At 31.2% G+C, this 21412-nt stretch overlaps 1 protein-coding gene across 1 annotated transcript in view; it reads right to left on the bottom strand.

The window, feature by feature from the left end:
- Positions 1–21412, bottom strand: part of LOC107451644 (potassium channel subfamily T member 2-like) — a 388964-nt gene that overhangs the window by 95736 nt on the left and 271816 nt on the right. Inside the window, exons 11-13 of the mRNA XM_071181980.2 lie at positions 19816–19999; positions 17983–18147; positions 4716–4852 (exon numbers count right to left, since the gene is read on the bottom strand). Coding sequence (XP_071038081.2) covers positions 4716–4852; positions 17983–18147; positions 19816–19999 — 486 coding nt within the window. The remainder of the gene's footprint in view (positions 1–4715; positions 4853–17982; positions 18148–19815; positions 20000–21412) is intronic.

Here is a 21412-nt window from a genome sequence, read left to right as displayed (position 1 = left end):
GACAATGTTCTCAAAAATTGAATGTGCATTTGGTGTATTCGATAGAAAAATCCTTCGATGTTCTGATTTACTGACTACAGTGAAGAAGACTCAACCATGAACTTTACCACCTTTATAAATAACATGATATTACTAAATGTAGCAAAATTCAAAGCATGTAATGGACTGACCATCTACTGCGGTCACCAGGTGAATGTACATCAAAAAGAATTTTTATGACCAGGCCATCTGGAAATCGCCCAAGAGGAAAACATAAACTCAAATGGTTTGATTCTGTACATAAGGACTTCCTCGTATTGAACTGTAAAACTGCAGAGCCATTGCTAAGAATTTAAAGATCAGGATGGAAGAGAATCTTCGAGAAGGCCAGGACCCATCATGGGCTGTCTCGCCAATAATGATGATACGTTTATTGGTGTCTATCTACTAAACTGCATGAAGTCATTCGTGATTCCAGTTATTTGAAATGTAGAAACTAATTTAAGGCGGAAGGAGGAATTATTATTATTCAAAATAAATAAATTAAATAATATTATTAATGTTCATTTTAATTTTCAAAAAGAAGAAATTAGTAGCACAAGTATTTTATTATAATAAAGTATCCTGCAGACTCAATATTATTTTTTTTGACATTAAATTTTAAGATAAATAACCATATCTGCATCTGAAGCCAATGCTTATCATCCTTTTTAAAAATAAAGTGCTTGTTAGCAGAAAGGAATATGCAAAAAGCGCGCAAAATAAAATACGGACCACTCTGAATAATTTTTTGGATCTTCACTATCTAGGACTCCATCTTAATGGTTTGAGGGGGTGATCTAAAATATGCTAATTATATGGTGCAGATGATAAGTTACGAAATCAGACACAAAAATGTACTTTTTCTGAATACTTTCTCTGAATAAACATACGTTTCTTACGACGGTTTCGGATTTTTGACCCCCAAACTATAGGGGGTAGCCGCACTCGGGGAAATATGGGCCCTAACGCTTGGTCAGGAGAGCTATAAAAAGTTTGGACCCTTAATATTAATTTCATTTTTTGCGTATTTCCCCATTCGAGACCTGTTAATTCAGAGCCAAGAATTCATATGGCCTCACTATTCCCTTCAGGGTTGAAGCTATCTCAATCCAAACAAACAGTGTTTTAATTAAAACCAAAACGAGTTACGCAAACATTGTGTCTAACTCAAAATGCTAAATGGAATTAGCCATTTAACGCACGTATGTTTTTAAAAGATCAGATTGTTTGAAGTTAATTTATCTAACTAAAGCGTAAAAATATATTTCATCTGGTGTTACGCTTTAGCGTTACGGAAAGATACATTTTGGGTAATTCTAAGTAATTAAGCGTAAATGAAGAAATAAGCCAAGCGTTAATGAAAGCGTGATGTGGATTCTTTTGTCTCTGACAGTTCGTAAAATGTTGATTTGCAGTTCATTCACATTTGTGTAAATAGAGTGCTCTGAAAAATGCAGGGCTTCGAAACGTCCAATTTAATTTGGCTACTTGCCATGCTAGATGCAACTGAATAAGGCAACTAAAATTGTGGAGATGCTCGCTATTTCTTTTAATCATGCATTTGTTTCACTGATCTAAAGTTGACGAATTATGTAGAACACATAAAATAAAGAGAAATTTAAATAAATAAACAAATAAGTTAAAAACCAAGTTATTTAAATGTTTTAAAAGAAGCAAATTATTTATTTATTTATTTAGGTTTTGGCAAATCCAAAACAAAAACGTAGGGCGAAAAAGGTAGGAAATTTTTGAAATTTTCGCAAAAAACTTCAGTAGTGATAGTAGTGATTTTCAGTAGTGATAGAAGTTAACGAAATGTTACAGTCTACGCTATTCTTCCTAAGTCTGACAAAAAAAAGTTATTTTTCCTTTTTAATTCACTTGAATTCATTTTCTATGGTATTTATATAATTTTTCTTTTTAGTTCAAGTAGTTTGTTTTTGTCGGAAAGTAATTGAAAATTCCATTGGAGATAAACTTTGATATAACCAGCTTAAAAAAATCCAGTTAAAATTAGAGCTCCTTAGCTAATTGGAAAGTGGCCAAAACTTTGATTGGCGATAATATAGCATTTAATTCTGCTTGTATTACTCAATAAAGAATTAAAACTCGTATTGTCATTAGGCGAAATGAAAATTTCAAGTCTGTAAGTAATTAGTTTTCGAAATTTTAACTGCCGATAAACTATATTTGGTGATTCATAGTCAATATGTTTTGCTCGCACTGGTCGAAAAAATTTTAAAACATGCGTTGTTGACCGTTTAAATGCCTAGTAGAGATTTGATTGATTAAAATATTTGAAACTGTCAAAATTTCCCCAACGCACGAGAGCGAGTAAATAATAACGTTGTATCAGTTTATTGCATTTATGCTTTTAAAATTACCTAGTTTATACACCGAAGAGCCATTACATTATGACCACCCTCCATCTATAACAATGGGCTCGCCCAGGTTTTGGTTTCTCGCCCAGGAACAATGTTTTCATGGGGCGCATTAGGACCCATAATCCTCATACAACAATCCCTGACGTCTGTAAAATACTTCAACATAGTCGCAGACCAGGTTCATCCATTCATGGCAACAGTTTTTCCTGCGGGGGAGGGTGTTTACCAACAGGATAATGCACCATGTCATAAGGGTCGAATCGTTGAGGAACATTCCAGTGACTTTCAAGTCATGTCTTGGCCCCCAAATTCAACTGACCTTAATCCAATAGAGCATTTGTGGTCCTACTTGGAAAACCAAATACGTGCTGCCACGCTACCCCCTCGCAATGTGAGGGAATTGCAGGACCAGTTGGTGATTGCTTGGTACCAGATACCTCAGACTACCTATCAGCACCTTGTGGAATCAATGCCACGGCGGGTGTTAGCATTTTTGAGGGCTGAAGGTGGTCCTACATGTTATTAGCAGGGTGGTTATAATGTAATGGCTCTTCGGTGTATATATTAGTTACAAAGTTCAATACATTAACAGTAGTACACACTTGCAGAAACTTGATTTCAGTATTGTATTATTTCCATCTAAAGTATAATAGTATTGTATTATTTTTATCTAAATTTGAATTGAGTAATGCATAAACGTATTATTTCGCATGTATAAACGTTTCGCATAAATAAATATTTCGAATATATAAGTGTAAAGTAGTATCGTATTTTTCCTATCTGAATAAGAATTCAGTATTGTATAAACGTTGCAACAATATATTTCATTTAGGCTTTTAAAATTATCTAGTTTAAATGTAATAATTTTAAAACGTGTGATACATTAACAGTACTACACACTTGTAGAAATTTGGATTCAATATTGAACTATTTTTTTCTAAGCATTGAAGTACTGTATTATTTCTATCTAAATATGGATTCAGTAATGCATAAATGTATTATTTCGTTTATATAAATGTTTCGTATAAATAAACGTTTCGAATACATAAACGAACTGCAAGTATTGTTTATTTCTAGAGTTTCAATTCAGTATTGCATAAACATTGTAACAATATATTTCATTTATGCTTTTAAAATAATCTAGTTTAAATGCAACAGTCTTTAAAATTTAATTCCAGTAGTTAAATTTAACAGTAGTATACGCTTGCAGAAATTTGGATTAAGTATTTTATTATTTCTATGGGATTATAACTTCTATTCAACAAAACTATTCTGTAAAATTTCATGGTTTGAAAAAATATTACACAGTGATAAGGGTTAATTAATAAGCATTTTTGAGGATCGTATTCGTGTTATTCTTTTTACTTGTACTTGGTTGAGAGTGAGTGGTTTGTTTTGAACAAAAGATAATTTTAAAATTATTGTTTTTAAATAGACCTAGTTTTTTTTTATTTTTTGTATTTCTATTCATTTCAACCACCAAATTTTCAAACCTCAACTTCTTTGGATTTTAAAGCAGTTTTTCATTTCTTTCCAAATTAAATTAAAGCGGCAACAGCTTATCAGCTTATTGTGGGTCGAAGGGGTTACAGAAATTAAGGCTTCAAAATTTCGTGCCAAACCATGAGGTGGCAATCTGGTCAGCACAGCGCACCGGGTAGCTAATTTACAATCCAACAGTCTTTAACGATTCGTTTTCCTCTTTAAATATTTTTGTCTTGGTTGTAGATGGTTTCAATTATAATTCAAACTTCTATTTCTTTTAAAATTTGTTACCAGAGTAAAAAAAAAAGTCAAGAATTAATTTGTTTTACTTAAGAAAATGCCCAACAGGAGAGCGGTCGTTAAACGCTGCTGGATTGGAAAATCGCCATCGGGTTTCTTTGTTTCACAGACAAGCCGATACTCATCGATCTGAAACTTGGCGATCTTCAAACTTTTCCCAAATGTAGTAATTCAAAAATAATGACGCAAACAATTTGTAGACTAAAGAAGGAATGAATGTCTCAATTTTAGGAATGTATCTTTTTTAAAAAGTAAAAGAAATCGTTAATTTACAAATTGAAACTTATAAAATAAAAATAATAGTTATATACGCAATTAGTTTTATTCTTTGATTGACTTTAAATCTTTAGAGGGAAAAAAACCATGTTTGTAATCGCTCTTGTTGTTTGTAAATCGGATTTCATTTTAAAGAAATTGTTTTAAAAAAGTTTCAAATGAATGAAAAAAAAACCTGAAATGAGGCCTTTAAAATAAATAATGATAATTTTATTAAAGAAATAGAGAGGAATAGAATTTTGAAAATACCTTGCCCTTGCCAAATCAAAGTCTTTCAGTGCTGATCCTTGAATGTAAATAACTCTCTGTGCCCACATTGGAACTTGCAAGATCATTTTCATAGTTGCATCCAGCTCACAGGGTGATAAAAGCACCACATAATAATCCTGAAAACGAAAACAGATTTTATTACTCATAGAAATTTATGAATGAATGGAAGCATCATACAATTTATACTGTTTGGTTTGACCCCCACTGCAGTTAAGTCCATAAGCGTGATATCATAACAATACAATAAATGTGATCACATACCAAAAATGAGATGTTATTTTAATTCCCATTAGAACGTTCACACTAAATCATTCAATCTACTATAGAGACCAAAATTTAGTCGTTTGATTTAAAAAAGTTTCAAAGAATTTATTTAAACCATCCTTTGATTTTACTACACATTAAATGTGAAACACCTTTAATACTCTTTGAATGAAGAAAGAGTAACAGGACAATCTAAATTCTTATCCTAAGTCCAAGGTTGAAATTTAAGGTCATTTATAATCTGACCTTTTAACCCTTTTGAATCTTACGGGACATATATGTCCCATCAGACAATCCAAGTATGCTATTGGGATAAATAGATCCCCTTTTAACATAGGATTTGCACATTACAGTCTTGAACTTCTGTTCAGATGGTTAGCGTAGCTTTGAGGACATCACACGTTTGTGAAGATTTATGCATCATTTCATGAGGAAAATAAGTGAAATAAAACTAAGTCACCGTCGAGCATCATAATATTTATATCCTTTTACGTTATTTTTAGTTGCATGATTTTCTAAATTTATTATATGGAAATAATTTTTAAAAAATTACTTTTACGTAGTTGGGATGTCTATGTCTCAGTAGTCTTTTTTCATGGGACATTATTGTCCCACCAGGTCTGAAAGCATAAAAAACACTTTCCAGCAAGCTTTTATACATATTATTTGTAAAACTTCTTAGCAGTATTATCTATGGTAAAAAAAAACAGTGTGTTGCCAAAAGAAAATCTTTAGCCATGAAAAATTAGAAATCAGTTTTAAAAGGTTGAAATAAAATTACTTTTTTGAGGGATACAATAAATTTATAAAGAATACTTTTATTGCTTGAAAATTATTTTCAATCTAGGTTTGTGAATTGTCAGTCCTCTTTCACTGTTCAATTTGAGCTAAAACATAGGTGGTCGTTGCTATTATGTTGACGAACGTTATTTATCGGAAAAAGCAGCTCCGAATTAGTATATTATTTTTACGGCATTTTTCTCCAATGAAGTGGTCATTTCAATCCTTTTCGGTGCAGTGCAGCCAGTCTGTTAACACTGATTCAACAAATGTTACAAACCACTAGAAATGTAAAACTGAATATTTTTGAATCGAGAATGTTCGTGCTGATTTTCGATTGACGGTGCTCCCAAAGGTTCACCTAAAATATTCAAATGTTAGCAAAATTTTTTGTGTTGTCAAAAGTTTGTGAAAAACGTTACTTTAACTGATAATCTTTAAAAAATAAAATGGAATTAATGATAAATTCTTAAAGAACTTACTGATGTATTTTGTCATTATTAAATAATAATCTGTCTAAACAAACCCCTTAAAATAAAATTCCGTTTCTTTTTTTTTAAAGTTCAATATTGTACATTTGAAAATTATTCTATTTAAAACTTATTAATTCAGTGCACATGTGCACATCTTACATTTATTTTACTTTTAAAATTGTTCAGATACAGATAACACTGACGAGCAAATTTTTTGTTGGTTCAGGTTAGGAGAATTCAAATATAATTTTTTTTAAATGATATTTTTTTCAAATTTTTTTTGTCGAAATGTACAAGTTTAAAATGTAAAGTTATATGTAACAGGAGGAAGCTTGGATGTTGCGAAAAAAACTGTTGGGTGAGTTATGACACATCATCTGGATTAAAATTACTTAGAAGCACATGCCCGGAAATGTCATCGTAGAAGGCAAAGGACGGTTACGACTTGTTCAGAAACACACGAAGTAACAGTTCATAATAAGGAAGCGCCCCTAGAAGCGATGACGACATTTCCTGGTTCGGGATACTATGAAATTTTATTTATGATGCAGAGGTGCCAACTTGCTCCGGACAGCAAATATATATTTTAAAGTGATAGTTTATAAATTGTGATTCTTGGTTTAATAAATTCAATTTAGTAGATTTTTATCCACCACTACTTCTAAATAATTCGTAGGCTTATTTAATTCACCACTTTATAGTACTTATGTCATGCTATACCTTTTAAAAAGCAAGCAAAATAGTCAAATATTTGCAAAATTTACTTATTTACTAGTTATTATATTACTAGTTATTTACCGTTTTTTTTGTTATTTTGGCGTGTCCGGAGCAGTTGGCATCTCTGCTGATGTCGTGCTGTAACTCCCCTACATCTGTAGATACAATATATCTGCATTGTATCTACCGGACTGTGGAAAAATATTTTCGAGTGGTAGTCTTTTAATGTATGATTCTTGATTTAATAAATTCGATTTATAGGGTTTTTACATACCATTACTTCTGAATAATTCAAAGGTTTAAGTTATACGCACTTTTGCTATCAACAAAGCCGTTAACGTCGATACTACAGGCGCCTACGGGCACTACATTATGATGAAGGCATACCTGCCAACTTTCACTCTTTCCAAGAATGGATTTTTAGAGTGGTTGTAAAACAATAAACGAAAAACAATCGGACTTAAAAATATATTTATATTTTGATCCCGATGAAATTCGCTTGAGCAAGGATTACTATGCTTTGTTATATTTATTGTAATTATTTATATGTAGTGGTGGTCAAACTCATTTATAATTATCATTATGATTCAAAAAGTTAATTGGAATAACCTGAGTATTGCTACCACTTTAAATATGAAAATAAAATCATCCGGAAGAGTTGGCAGGTATGTGAAGGAGTGGAGTGTCCGCTTGGTGGACAGGTGCTCCGTATAATACTTCAGCCTACCAACAAAGCCGTGTTGAGCCTTTTAAAAAGTCGGCAAAAATGACCTAACATCTGCAAATGTTAGTTTTAAGTTCTCTACCGCTTTTTGAAATATTGCCCGAGTCTTGACCAGAGCAGTTGGCATCTCTGGACACATCTATATGATCTCATGTTTTATATTGTTACTGTGAATAACTGAAATTGGTGGTTGTTGACTTCCACCAGTGAATGTTGACAATCACATAGTCCCTTTGGTAAATGTCCGAACTAGGTCTAGTTTAGTCCAACTGCCCTACACACAGTGATGTTTTGTTACGGTCAAGAACATTTGTCCGGTACTTCGCACACTGATGCTTCTCCCAATATACCCTCAGGAGATATTAAATAATCCAATAAACATAATAGTATCAATAAATAAATTTATCTAAAATCGGACTAGGTGATTATTGACATTCACCGGTGAAAATCGGCATTTTCTTGATCATTCACGATATTATATGTACCAATTTTAAACGTGTACAATTAAAAAAAAATAGATTAAATAGTCATTAAGAAAACTGTTGCTTGCAAAGAGAGAAATCGATTACAGACATGAAATAAGTGATACGAAGATATCTAAGATCTGTTAAGAAAATATCATGCTACATAAAACGAAAAACAGTTTAGTTTAATTAATTATCGTTATTCTTCGTAAATTATTTTAAAAAGTTGGCACTTCATACGTAATTTTTCATTCTGAATAGGAATAAAAAATCATAATTACTTTTATGTTTGTTCTAGATTGATTTAGTTATGGTGAATTTTTCCAGTTTTTAAGATTTACATTTTTCTATTGCGGGTTCATTCATTATAAAGTATTGGTTTCTCACACTAATTAAATTTTTTGAATGATATCGGGTAGAAGTCCAAATACTCCAACAACGTGAAATTTTTTGGTTCAACAAACATTCAAAGAATTTTAATTAGTTTATTTATTGATATTTTTAGTTCAATTTAAGATCCGCAACATGGTTAAATTATGAACTTATATCGATGAGGAAATTATAATCTTGATAATAAATATTTCTAAAATATCAAGCCTGTTCATACTTCATTTAATAAAGACAGCATAATGTCGGCCGTGAGATACTCTGGAAATTTTTCACGGTTAGTATCAAATTTCGGAAGCTTTATATTGTTTACACTGTGTAAAGTATTCAGAATAATGAATGACATGTTGAATTAATTAAAAACATCAATAAAGCTATATATTCCTACAATCTTATCTAACATCTAATAACTTATTTATAAAATAACAGTATATGAAGTTTATATGAGTTATTAAAAGAGACAAAACATTACGTTTACAAGTATTTTTATCGTTCGAGAAGTTTCGCAGAAGTTGCGAATCAAATTAACACATTATGAAATACACTGTCGTACCCAACATGTTGCAACACGCTCAGAGGTTGTTTGGCAAACGACGTCAATATATCTAAAGCTGCTCTCAATTTCACAATTCTAATAGAGTTTCGTTAAGGTCTGTTTTGAAACTGCCCATGCGCGGAGTACGTCTTGTCAATTATCAAGGGGAACGTAAACACAATTCACCAACCTGGTCTAAATTGAATAGCTGAGAGAGGGAGTTTATTTCACTCATTTGTTACAAAGATATAATAGCGGAATAAAACGGGTTTGTGTCATATAATTTAATCTATCATATATATATATATATATATATTGTATATATTATGCATATAAGTTAATTATAACTATAGAAAAAACATGTTAAAATAAAATATTTTTAAAAAAATTAAAAAGCCGGAAAACAAAATAATAAGATTACGTAATCACGTCATCAGCTCACACGATTATATCAAAAGAAAGGAAATGCATTCTAACATTGTATTAATACAGCCAAAGCAAAATACATCAAAACAATCGTGTGAGGAGTGCTCAAAAATGGAAACGAAAATGGAACATATTAAATAAGAAGTGTATCAATATAAATTATAGTAAACAACTCACGTTTTAATCCATGCTATAATTTTAGTTTCTTTCATCATTGAATTTTTTTACGTATTATTTTTTTCCGTGAATGATATTTCGTATTTTCAATACTGTTTCCGATCCACGTTAAGTCGGAAAGAGGTAATTGTTTATAAACCATCCCTTAAAACTAGCAAAATAAAAAAAAAGATCAAAGTTCGTGCTCTAGTTCCTGAGTTATTAGCAAACATACATGCAGGCAGAGTTTGCCTTAATATATAGAAAAAAATGAGAAATTAAAACAAGAAAAAAAAATTAAAAAACTTTTTATTAAAAAAAATTACGATTAAACTCTGAGTAAAGTTCTCTTTAATCCGAAACGAAGCATGAAAATAAAAATAAAGATATTTCTTACACAATTTTTAAAAAAGAAAACAAACACGCATGAACGTGTATTTCGTTGTCACAAATCGTCTTTTTTTGTCTGCTCGGATAAGCGTTGGGTTTACGTCTTTTGTTAGACTCGATGTTTTTATTTTAGGAAGTGACATTTTATAAGTTATGAAAAATTGTACGGTAAAGACTAAATCATGATACATGAATAAATTTAAATCCTTATATCCCGTTTTACTTTAAATATGCAGCATTATACTCCGAAAAACGATTTTTTGAATAAATTTGACTGAAAACGAAAAGAAAATATTATTTGGCAGCTCTCTTCTCAGATAGTTTCCTGGGTATGAAAGGAATATTGAACCGAAATATATTAGACATCTGTAGCAGATCGATTTTCTTGGTGCATAGACACAGTAACATGATGAAATTTAAATAGTTTTTCTTTTATGACAAAGAAACGTAATTTTAAAAATTTATACAAATACTTTTAAATTAATTTCTAGGACTTTTTAAACAAAAGCAGTTTTCATAGTAAACAGAAAAAAAAGTATACATTTGATTTCTTTTGTACGTATAAATATATGAAAAGTCAAATCCATGAGTCAGCATGAATTTTAAACCAAAGTTTTCCAAATCCCTAAATTAAAAAGTGGTGACGAACTTTTCTTAAAACTACATTAAAATTTACATTTCATTTACTATTATAAAACTATAGTTTTGTAGATTTAGCACTATGATAAACGAAATTAATATACTTTTAACAAATATGGACATTAAAAAATATGTATTTTTTTCCAAAATTAGCTACCAGTTTAAGAAAATCTCCAAGTCGAGCTGACGAGGTTAATTTTATTCTATTTTTATATGACTTTCAAAATCTTAACAGAGTTAAACGTGTATTTTGTATGAAATTTTGAATGATTTATATGTAGCGATAAGTATAATGAATTTAAAACGAAGATGCTAATTATCTGTCTTTTGGTAAAAGATTTTGTAAACTGGCAGAAATTGAAAACTAAAAGTTTCATATAGTTTTGTTTAATTTTGTCAATACCTATAAAATTAATTCAATACCTTTTCGTCAATACCTTTTAAAGAGCCGCGATGGTTCAGTGGAGAGAGCGTTCGCCTTCCAATGAGGTGAATCAGGGTTCGATCCCGGCGATGGCTGGTCGATATGAATTCCGCATCCGGCTTGCACCGACCACAGTGCTGACGTGAATAATCCTTAGTGGTAGACTGATCATGGGTTATGCGAGCTGGACTGGTAGCCAGACGTGGACTATACGGGAAAGGGTTTTGCAGGTCTAGGTACGTGTCCACGTCTGGAGGAAAGAAATAAAAAAGTCCCCTTGCCGTCAGGCTAACCGAGGGAGGTTCTCATGGTCTTCCTCTCCATGCAGCGCAAATGCAGGCTAGTTCCATCAAAAAGTCCTCCACGAAAGCAAATTTCTCCCAACACTTGAACCAGGAGTTCCCTTGTCTTCTGGATAGGTTCAAAATTACAAGGTTACGGAGTTGAACATTAGTAGTCGTAAGCCCCCAGAAAAATTGGGTCTGCTGTTCAGCGATGGATATAAAAAAAATACCTTTTAAAGAGCCGTGATGGCTTAAGGGATAGAACGCTCGATTTGCAATAAACTGAACTGGGTTCGAATCCCAGGGATGGCTGGTCGACTCAAATTCCTCACCTGGCTAGCAACGGATCATGGGTAGGCAGGTCATGGGTTAGAGTCCCCTTGCCGTCAGACAAATTGTGGGAGGCTTTCGTTCTTTTCCTTTCCATGTAACACAAATGTAGGTTAGTTCCATCAAAAAGTCTTCCACGAAGGCAGATTTCTTGCAATACTTGATCCAGGAGTTCCTTTGTCTTCTGGATTGAGTTCAAAATTACAAAGCTACGGAGTTGAATATTGATACTCGTAAACCCTGAATTGAATTTGCTGTTTAACGACGGTTATAAAATAAATACTTTTTAAACGTTTAATATACGTTATATATAGCAAATTTTAAAATTTAATGACTCCGACACTACTTCAAATCGCATGGAAGTGTATTAGCGTTGGATTACATTTTACAATTGAAAATTATAATCCGTAGCAGTTGCATCAAGACATATATTTTTTATATGTATTAAAATATTCAGCTAGTTATTAATTTAACGAAATACATTTTTCCTTAATACAATTACTGTATCTTTTAGTATTTTCGAGATACGTATGAACCATAAGTTAAACTAATTTTCGATAATTGATTGATTTGCAAAGTAAGAGAAAAATTAAAATTCCCTTTTCTACAATTGCATAGCCACTTAAATAATAAATAAACGAGAGTATAGTAACACAGCAAACAGGTAAAATATGTTCTTGAATTTTTTTAATGTTTATTCCAATATTTAAACACATAATAAAAGGAATAATATTTTTGTTTTATGTGTCAGTAAATCTTCTAAGACATCCAAACAAGATGATAAAACTGGGTCTCTCATTGAAGATAAAAGTTCCGCGAAATTTATCATACTTTATTATATAAAGATGGGGGTTTTATAGAAAGGAAATGAAACTTTGTCAAAACACGTCACCCAGAATGACAGGTCACAGCATGAGCATTTTTCAGATTCTAAATAAGCCCTATTTCTTTTATAAAAAATTTATAAAAGTATATTTTAGTAAAAAAGCAATTTTTTTTCCACATTCTTTTTCATTCCTTCCAACAAATGCATTTTACAAGAGTTCACAATTTTGGCCTAAATAAATAAAATATTATGTATAATTTTTTTCAATTTGCGCTGGGTAGAATTTTAGGTTGTTTTTCGTCGCTTAAATAAATAGAATATTGCCGTCTAAAAAAATAATATAAAAACGGAGAAAAAGACTGCAAAAAAAATTTTTTGGAGCGCTACTGTTTAGCTTGATCTGTCTTACTAACTTTTATTTTGAACATGATTACTATTTTTTTTAAAAAAAATTAGAACGTTAGACATCAGTTTGAATGATACGAAATCTAATTTTGATGATATAACTTTTCGATGTGCTAACTATTATAAAATCTTCTTTCACTTTTTTTAAAAAATAAAATAACTATTTTTGTCCATAGTAACCCCACATCCTAAATGCCCCTACTCCATTAAAAAATTCTTTGACTCTTTCAACTTGACTTTAAAGCTGTAATCAAACTGCATGGAGAAATAACAAGGGATAATTAGTTGAGTAAACCTTTAGATGCCTCACTGTTCAATTTTACAGTACTTTATATAAATACCATATGAAGAAAAGCATTATCACAGTCGGATTTTTTTTGTAACTGGGGCAATGCCGCTGTTTCCACCGTTGAGATAAACCTGTGCAAGATATGCCTACCACCCATAGTCTCATAGGCGTAATAGATACGCCAGATCTATATTTGAAAAGCTTAAATTATTGTAGAAGCTGCTACCATCTGTAATTAAAAATATACTTTTTTGATACGGTATATCGAAGCGTAAGTAGAGGAAATGTTTACCAGACAGCGCATAAGTGGTAGTAAAGGATTATAAATCTAGATCTAGCTGTAGCAGCTGTAGTCTAGCTGTAGACACTATGCGGTCCACATATATTTAGTGATAAGTTTACCATGTAACCGGTTCCGTGTAATTTGCTCCGCTTTGTAAAATAGTATTTTCTAGTGGTAGCGAAATTTAAGTTACTTTTAGATCAGTATTTTTCATTATAGGTAATTTTTTCACCACTAAATATCAAAAATTATAAGTATGATATAAAATGCAACGGTTAAGCATCAAACCACTGGTTACTATATTAAAAAGTAATATCTAACTATCTTTCTTTAACGAATTTTACTCTATAATTTGCTACCACTTTATTAAAACTATTCCAGAAAGCGGAGCAGTTGGCATCCCTGTACTCTATTGTCCCTTGACAAAATGTCACATGAATATCAGGTTGCAAAGCGCGACATCTATGTGTTGTCACCGGCCACTAACGTTTGGCTTGGACATGACACCAACGTGTTGTCACCGGCTGCTAGTGTATGGCTTGCGTATGGCACCAACATGTTGTCACCGGTAGCTAACGTTTGGTTTTCACGTGACAACACGTTGGTGTCACCGGATATGAAAGTGTTAAATTTAAGAAATATCCGTGTAGGCAATACCGGTCAATCATACTTTATCTTAAAACATCAGTGCATGGTATATCGAGCTGTAGCTTTTAACCAAAAAAAGTATAAGTGATAAAGGGCAAATCCACATAAACATTAGCATTTTCATTAAAAAATCATTAGTGTAGGGTGTACTGGGCATTGGGACCAAGCAAGTTTAAACCTGAGAAATGGCACTAAAGAGTATTTGCATGCATATTCAAACTTGTCAGGAAAGTAAGTGACAAAACACATCGGTACATACACTTATGGGTAAATACACTACCTTTTATTTTAAAAACAATACATCAGTTTTTATCATTTTTTAAAAAAAATGCACTAAAGAGTACGAGATATTCTTTTTTCTAGACATTTGAAGTTAGAAACAATAAATATTTAGGATTAAAGCAATTGGGGAAAACAAACATTTGATTTATTTATTTTGCAGTGGCAGAAAGAACAAAAAGTTATAAAACCAATAAAAACATAATTTGTTCAAATATCGATTACATTTTTAAAATTCTCAAAAGCCATTTTAAAATGATACTTACAGTTTAAATTGTGTAGATGATTTTGAAAAATCTCTATAAATATAAGGATTGATAGTTTTCTTTTTAACAAAGCTCATTTGAATTCAGTTTATCAAGTTATCATAATCTAGCGATTGATAGATTTTTATCCAGGCAAATTTAAATTCAGTTTATCAATTAATTCTTAATGTATATGATTATTTGGTTCGCTTAAAAAATCAACTTCATCGCATAAATTGCCTTTAAAGTAATAAATGATGTTAGTATTTTGTATTTAAATTCTTTAAAGAGACAAATGCTTGGCATTTTACTCAAGAAAAAAGAAATAGCGGAGAAAAAATTTGATCTGAAAGAAATAGTCAGCATAAATATCGTTAAAGCTTTTTGAATGTGTCAAAAGAATTTCAAAAGATAAAAAGCTCTTCGCAAAAAAACAGACACGTTTCATCACTTTTGGTTTAGCTTAAAAAAAATCTGTATTTACCACATTCCTTAAATTCAACCAAAATAAAACGAATTATTTATTTTTATATTTTTGTAAGTTTCTGTCCTTGGTTTGGTAAAAGTTCTTTAAGATACTGCTTTTGATTGGATTTTTTCCCTGTCTTAAGCACGCTAAAGTTAGTTTAATTATTAAGATTTTAGATTCTTTCGAAACTTGTTCGTTTAAAATATCATATTATTCAAATGTGTAACAAATTAATTCGATGTTTGGTATTTTATTTCTATTCAATGGAAATAAATTAATCATTTTTAACTTTTTTTATAGACGTTTACAAGTGGAAAAAAACGAGCAAAAAACATATAAATGAATATACTTAAAACAAATATTGCAGTTTTGTTGCTGTTGGAAAAGTACTATATTATTTCCACAGATTCAGTACCATTGATATCAGTATTAGTACCACATTTAGCAGCAAAAGTACTTGATATATGTGTTGCTAACATACTAGTTTTATATAAGTTGCAAATATCTGTACTTGAATAGCATATAACTATAGTAAATGCTACAATAATTTACAATTTTTATTGCGTGGGATCAAATGAGGTAACTTTTTTAGTGGTAGCAACATTTTTTTTCAAAATATAAATAATTTTTTTAAAGATTTACCGGACTCTTATTTTGCACAGACTTTACTTACTTTATTTACAAAAATTGGGCACCTGGGCCACTTAGCGGCCCCTATCCCATACATCTAGAAATTTACAGAAAATTTATGGCAATAACATTTTGAATTTAGCAGTCGATGTGGTAGCTAATAGAAAAACAAGCACTTTGCTTGAGTAAATATAACATTTAAATATCTGATTCATCGAATCTAAGTAGACATCTATAAATATAAACATCATTTGACATATATATACATAAGTTGAAATAAGTAAATATTAACATAAATTGATTATTTTGCACACACGAAGAAAGTGCCTTTATTAAAAAAGACGTGGTAGCAGGCCTTAATCATAAATTAAGTTGAAATTTTTTTCAGTTAGCTACTATTTTCGTTGAAAGAAAATGCAACAGCTATTTAATTTCAGAACAAGACGTATATCACATGATAAGTAATTTTATATAATTAATAAATTTGGCTGTAAGGAATACTAATCTTTACAAATGTAAGTGCCAAGAATAAAAGAATCGAATTACTAGTTTTTAGCGTCTTGAAAAGAGACTTGTTCCAAAAAGGTAACATCGGCATTTAATCGATGACATGCCAGACTCGTATTTTGCGCTAACGGTAAAAGTGCCTTTATGAAAAATGTAGTTGGATCACACTGTATCAATATTTTATTGAACTAACAACCACTTTAATTTTAAAAACGTAACAATTGCAATAAGAACAATTAGAACAGGATATATATCACAAAATATATAATTTTATATTATTAATATGTTCTGATTAATAGGAATATTCATCTTTCCTAACTGTAATGGCCAAGATCTGAATCTAGCCAACAAAGATTTTACAAGCTCTTCTTTAATTGTTAAATAAATTTAATTTACATGTTCAGAATTCAGCTGATTGTTTCTCAGAATTACCTTTTCGCTAACCCATGAATGAATTAAATTGGTTATGGTATATCATGTTATCTATTAGCTTTTCGATGGTTCTCTCCTTTTTTTTATCTTTTTTTTTTTTATCATCGCAATAATTTCCTGCGGATTCTTAAGAAGTAAAAAGGAGGAATCTTCCTTTTATGTATGTCCTAGACATTTCCAGTAAGGAAACGGCGCTATCTCATAAATTTTAAGCTTGCATTAAAAATGGCCATAATTACCCCATTTTAGTAATAAAAAAGGGAGGCAATTATAGCCAGATGCTTTTAAATAACATTGTTTAATATTGAGAGAAAATAACAGTTAAAAATATAAATATGGGCTTAGTTATACACCACTTTGCCCTAACCGTCAAAATTTTCTTTGAGTATTGAAATTACTTTAAATTATTTTGTGCCAAAACTGCTTATTAAAAATTTGTAGTTATTTAGAATTACTTTAAACATGACTCAATGTTTTTAATAAAATATCCATATTTTTATTAAAATAAATAAATATAAAATATCCTCAGTGGTAGACGGATCGTGGGTTAAATTCCGTGGTGGAAGGTTAGTTAGTCAAGCTACCCATGGAAGTTTTTCGCGGTTTTTCCCTCCGTGAAACGCAAATGCGGGTTAGTTCCATCGAAAAGTTCTCCACGAAAGCAATTTTCTCCCAATACTTGATCCAAGAGTTCCCTTGTTTTTTGGATTGGGTTCAAAATTACAAGTTTATGGAGTTGAACATTGGTAGTTGTAAACCAAAATTGGGTCTGCCATTCAACGACGATTATTACACTGAAGAGGCAAAAAAACAGGTATACCTGCCTAATATCGTGTAGGGTACCCGCGAGTACGCAGAAGCGCCGCAACACGACGTGGCCTGGATTCATGTCTGAGGATTTTGGAGGCCTCTGGCCTCCAAAATCCTCAGACATGAACATTATTGAATATATTTGGGATGCCTTCCAACGTGATGTTCAGAAGATATCCCCACCCCCTCTTACTCCCACTGATTTATGGACAGCCCTGCAGGATTCATGGTGCCAATTATCTCCAGCACTACTTCACACATTGATCGAATCCATGCCACGTCGTGTTGCGGTGCTTCTGCGTACTCACGGGTACCCTACACGATATTAGGCAGGCATACCAGTTTTTTTGGCTCTTCAGTGTATAATTGAGGGGATTTGAAAAAAAGTAAGGTAAGTCTTTAGTTTCATTGTGTAAAAAAGGAACATTACCTGTAGTAGAGGGTGTGCATAAAATTCATTCAGGAAGTCCATTACAGTGTCTGACCTTAACGTCGTACTGCAGACGACTACGTGCCTTTCATTCTGTGCCCGATGGCGGCTGTACGCGAAACCTAACTTCTGTCTCTCCATCCAAGTGTACGCAAGCTGTTCAAACTGGAAGATAAGAATAAACATTTTGTTGTTTTGGAATTCTACAAACATTAATAAAATTCAGTTTTACACCTGACTGATGTTTGTCAAATGGATGGTTGACTGAATGCAAAGAATAACAAGCTTTCTAAAACAGGAGGAGGAAATTTAGAAGACTTCCTGTGTATCCTTCTGCTTATGTTATGCTCACAAGATGATGTGTGAACAGGCTTAATATTCTAGGAAATTTTATTATTGTGATTTGTGTTTAAATTTTCGCGTAATTTTACCATTCATAGGAATTTTCTCTAATTTATACATTCTGACAGGCCGTGAGCCCCCAAAAAATTAACAAAATTAATGCCACAGCATAAATCAAGTGTAATTTTAGCATGTTTTGCGTGATAGCTCTTATTTGGCTTGATTTGCGTAAAATAACACCGTTTCTTATTTCTTGGGTATCATCATAACAAACTTGAGGAGTGTTGTTTGTTTCGTGTCATTTTTATACACTAAACTTCATACACAGATGTTTGCTTGTGAAATAATTTGTTGTTTGTTTCGTTAAAAGTTAGATTGAAAGAACGCGTTAAAACAAGAGGAAGTGGTAACCCGGAAGTCTTACGGCGAACTGTAACGTCTAACGCCAACTGCGCTTAGTTTTGCAAGCTCATCCGTCCATAGAAAAAATATAATTAACATTTTGCAGTTATATTAAGTCATACAGGTCAGAATTAATTCGTTTGTATGAGAGAAACACTTATTTTACGAAGAAAAAACGCGATTACACCTAAACACGATCAGTAGAATATTATTTTGTACTTAATGAATCATGATTAATAAAACATGGTCTGTAAAATTAACATGATTACTAAAATATTATTTTCAATCTCAAAAATCTAATAGACTTAACTGAACAGCATTATTTTATTTTATAAGATCAGTATTGAGATGGCTGAGAGCATATGTACTTGAGAAAGATTTGTTGGCTTATAATGTACATACGACCGCAAAGAGTCAAATTATTTTTATAGAAGGATGAAAATTATTTCAATTGTACTATTGCATATTTTTTGAAAGATTCTATTTTTATATATAAGTGGAAGCAAAATTTATGCTTTATTTTCGTATTTTGAAATAATAAATTTAATTTAAAATTATTTAGATATGTTAATAATGTAATATATGTGAATAATTTAAGTATTAATTTAAAGGCAACCTAGTCAGGCCATAGTGTGTGTGATTTTTGGTAAATTGAAAAATAATTCTGCCTACTACTATAAATCAATTGTTATCAAACTACCTCTAGGGAATATTATTTTCGGTGAGAGTAAAAGTTATCAGGTGTGTATTAGGATAAATTTTTTGCAATATAGGATATATTTTGCAATATAGTTTTGCAATATAGGATATATTTTGCTATATAGTTTTGCAATTTAGGATATATTTAGCAAGTTTCATCTGCCGTAATATATTATTAGTACTAGAAATAATTTAATTTTGGCATTTTGTCAATGCAAAGTGCCGTAAAAAGCTAAAATAAAATTTAAAAAACAGAAATATCCATAAATTTATACTTTATAACTTTTTCTTGTAGTCATTTTTAATATATTTTTGTAGTTTATAAATAATGATTTCTGGTTCAGACTAAGGCCTAAAAAAGTTGGCACTTATAGGAGAGGATTTGATTACCTGCGTGGGAAGCACAATTAAGGCGACGCAAATCATGACCACCATGAAAAGCTGCGATGGCCAGTTGTCAGGCTTGTAGTCGCCGTAGCCCACTGTCGAGAATGTCACGACCACAAAATACAAGCTCGCAAAAAGATTGACATGCTCTGCTCCTGCTCTCTGGAAATGTTGGAAGCCACACACACTGTAAAAATAAATAAACATTATTATTCTATATAATACAATATTCCATACAGTATATTATGTAATATAGAACAGAATAATTTTAAAAAGTATTCTTTATTAGATGATCTACATATATAAAAATAAATGTGTGTCAGTCTGTCCTTTATAGATTACATACCGACAATAAAGTAAATTAAACCAATAAAAGTAAATTACATATACCGACAGAAAGCTAAGAAACTTCGCATACAGATAGTTCAAAGCACGAGGAAGGTCACTGTCGACATTAGAACACTCTGCGACAAATCGTTCCTGCGGTATCAGTGAAAATCAAAATGGAATTTTCTGATTGGTTAAAAGTTAGCCATTGTTTTAAATTTTGCTATAAACGATTCAGTTTTCAAATATCTTGAAGATAACAAAGTGATATTTTATATCTTAAAGCTCTATTCATTTAGAAAAGTAAATTACATATACTTTAATATTTAATTATAATTCGATGCAAGTTTCCTTACGTCAGGTGAACACGAGCACGTAAAATCAACGAGAATAGGTTTCGTAATTATTGGTCGTATCACGGATTTAGTAGTCGTGATCGCAACGAACTATAGGGGGCATTGTTGTATGAGACGAATACCTGCGATTTCTGTATGAACAGTCATTCATTTACTCTAGAGACGTCTCTAATGTAGCGTGTAGCATTGTAACGGTCCTTCTTTATTGTGGCTAATTAAATTTAAAAAAAGAAAATATTATTGATATTCTTTCTTATGCAAACGAAAACAAAATGGTATCTCTTTTTTTTTTTTAGAGAAGGAACATCCAAAACACATCGGAAAAATATTTGTAGATAAACAGAAAAAAATATGTATATTCTTATAAGAGTGAAAATCTAATGCCCGAGAATTAGTTTTACTAAATTTAATGATATAACATAAGGCCTATTTAAACTTTACATTCCATAGTTTTAAGAGTCATATTACTTCAAAAATTAAAATGAACAGAAAGTATGCATAAGCCTCATAATTTTATGAAATTTAATTTTGTAAAAAAAGGTTTTGACAACAATTTTTAACAAGAAATTTCAAGTTTCAATAAAAATCATTATTTAATAACTATAAAACGTAAAATAAACAATGCTGACGAAAAAAAAAAAAAAGATTCTTTCTTGTCTCCATTCTTTAGTGCTTCGAAAATTCGTCTTTGGGATTTGCCAAAAACAAAACAAGATGCAATTTTATTTTTTCAGGAGCGAAATATTTTACCGAAAAAACGAAAATGTACCAATTCCCACAACATGAAACTTGCAACGTGCTTCTTGGTAAACGTACGTTTTGGAAATGTTATTTCATTTGGAATCTTATTTATCAGAGTTAATATGGCGATATGATTGTTTTGAATCTATGATAAACTCTATATCGGCCCATTGTCC

Source organism: Parasteatoda tepidariorum, chromosome 4 (genome assembly GCF_982258835.1).
Source record: "Parasteatoda tepidariorum strain Cologne lab strain chromosome 4, Ptep-v5.0, whole genome shotgun sequence".
NCBI classification, from domain to species: Eukaryota; Metazoa; Arthropoda; class Arachnida; order Araneae; family Theridiidae; genus Parasteatoda; species Parasteatoda tepidariorum.
Note: the sequence above shows the minus strand (reverse complement) of the source record. Positions and strands in the feature narration are given on the sequence as shown.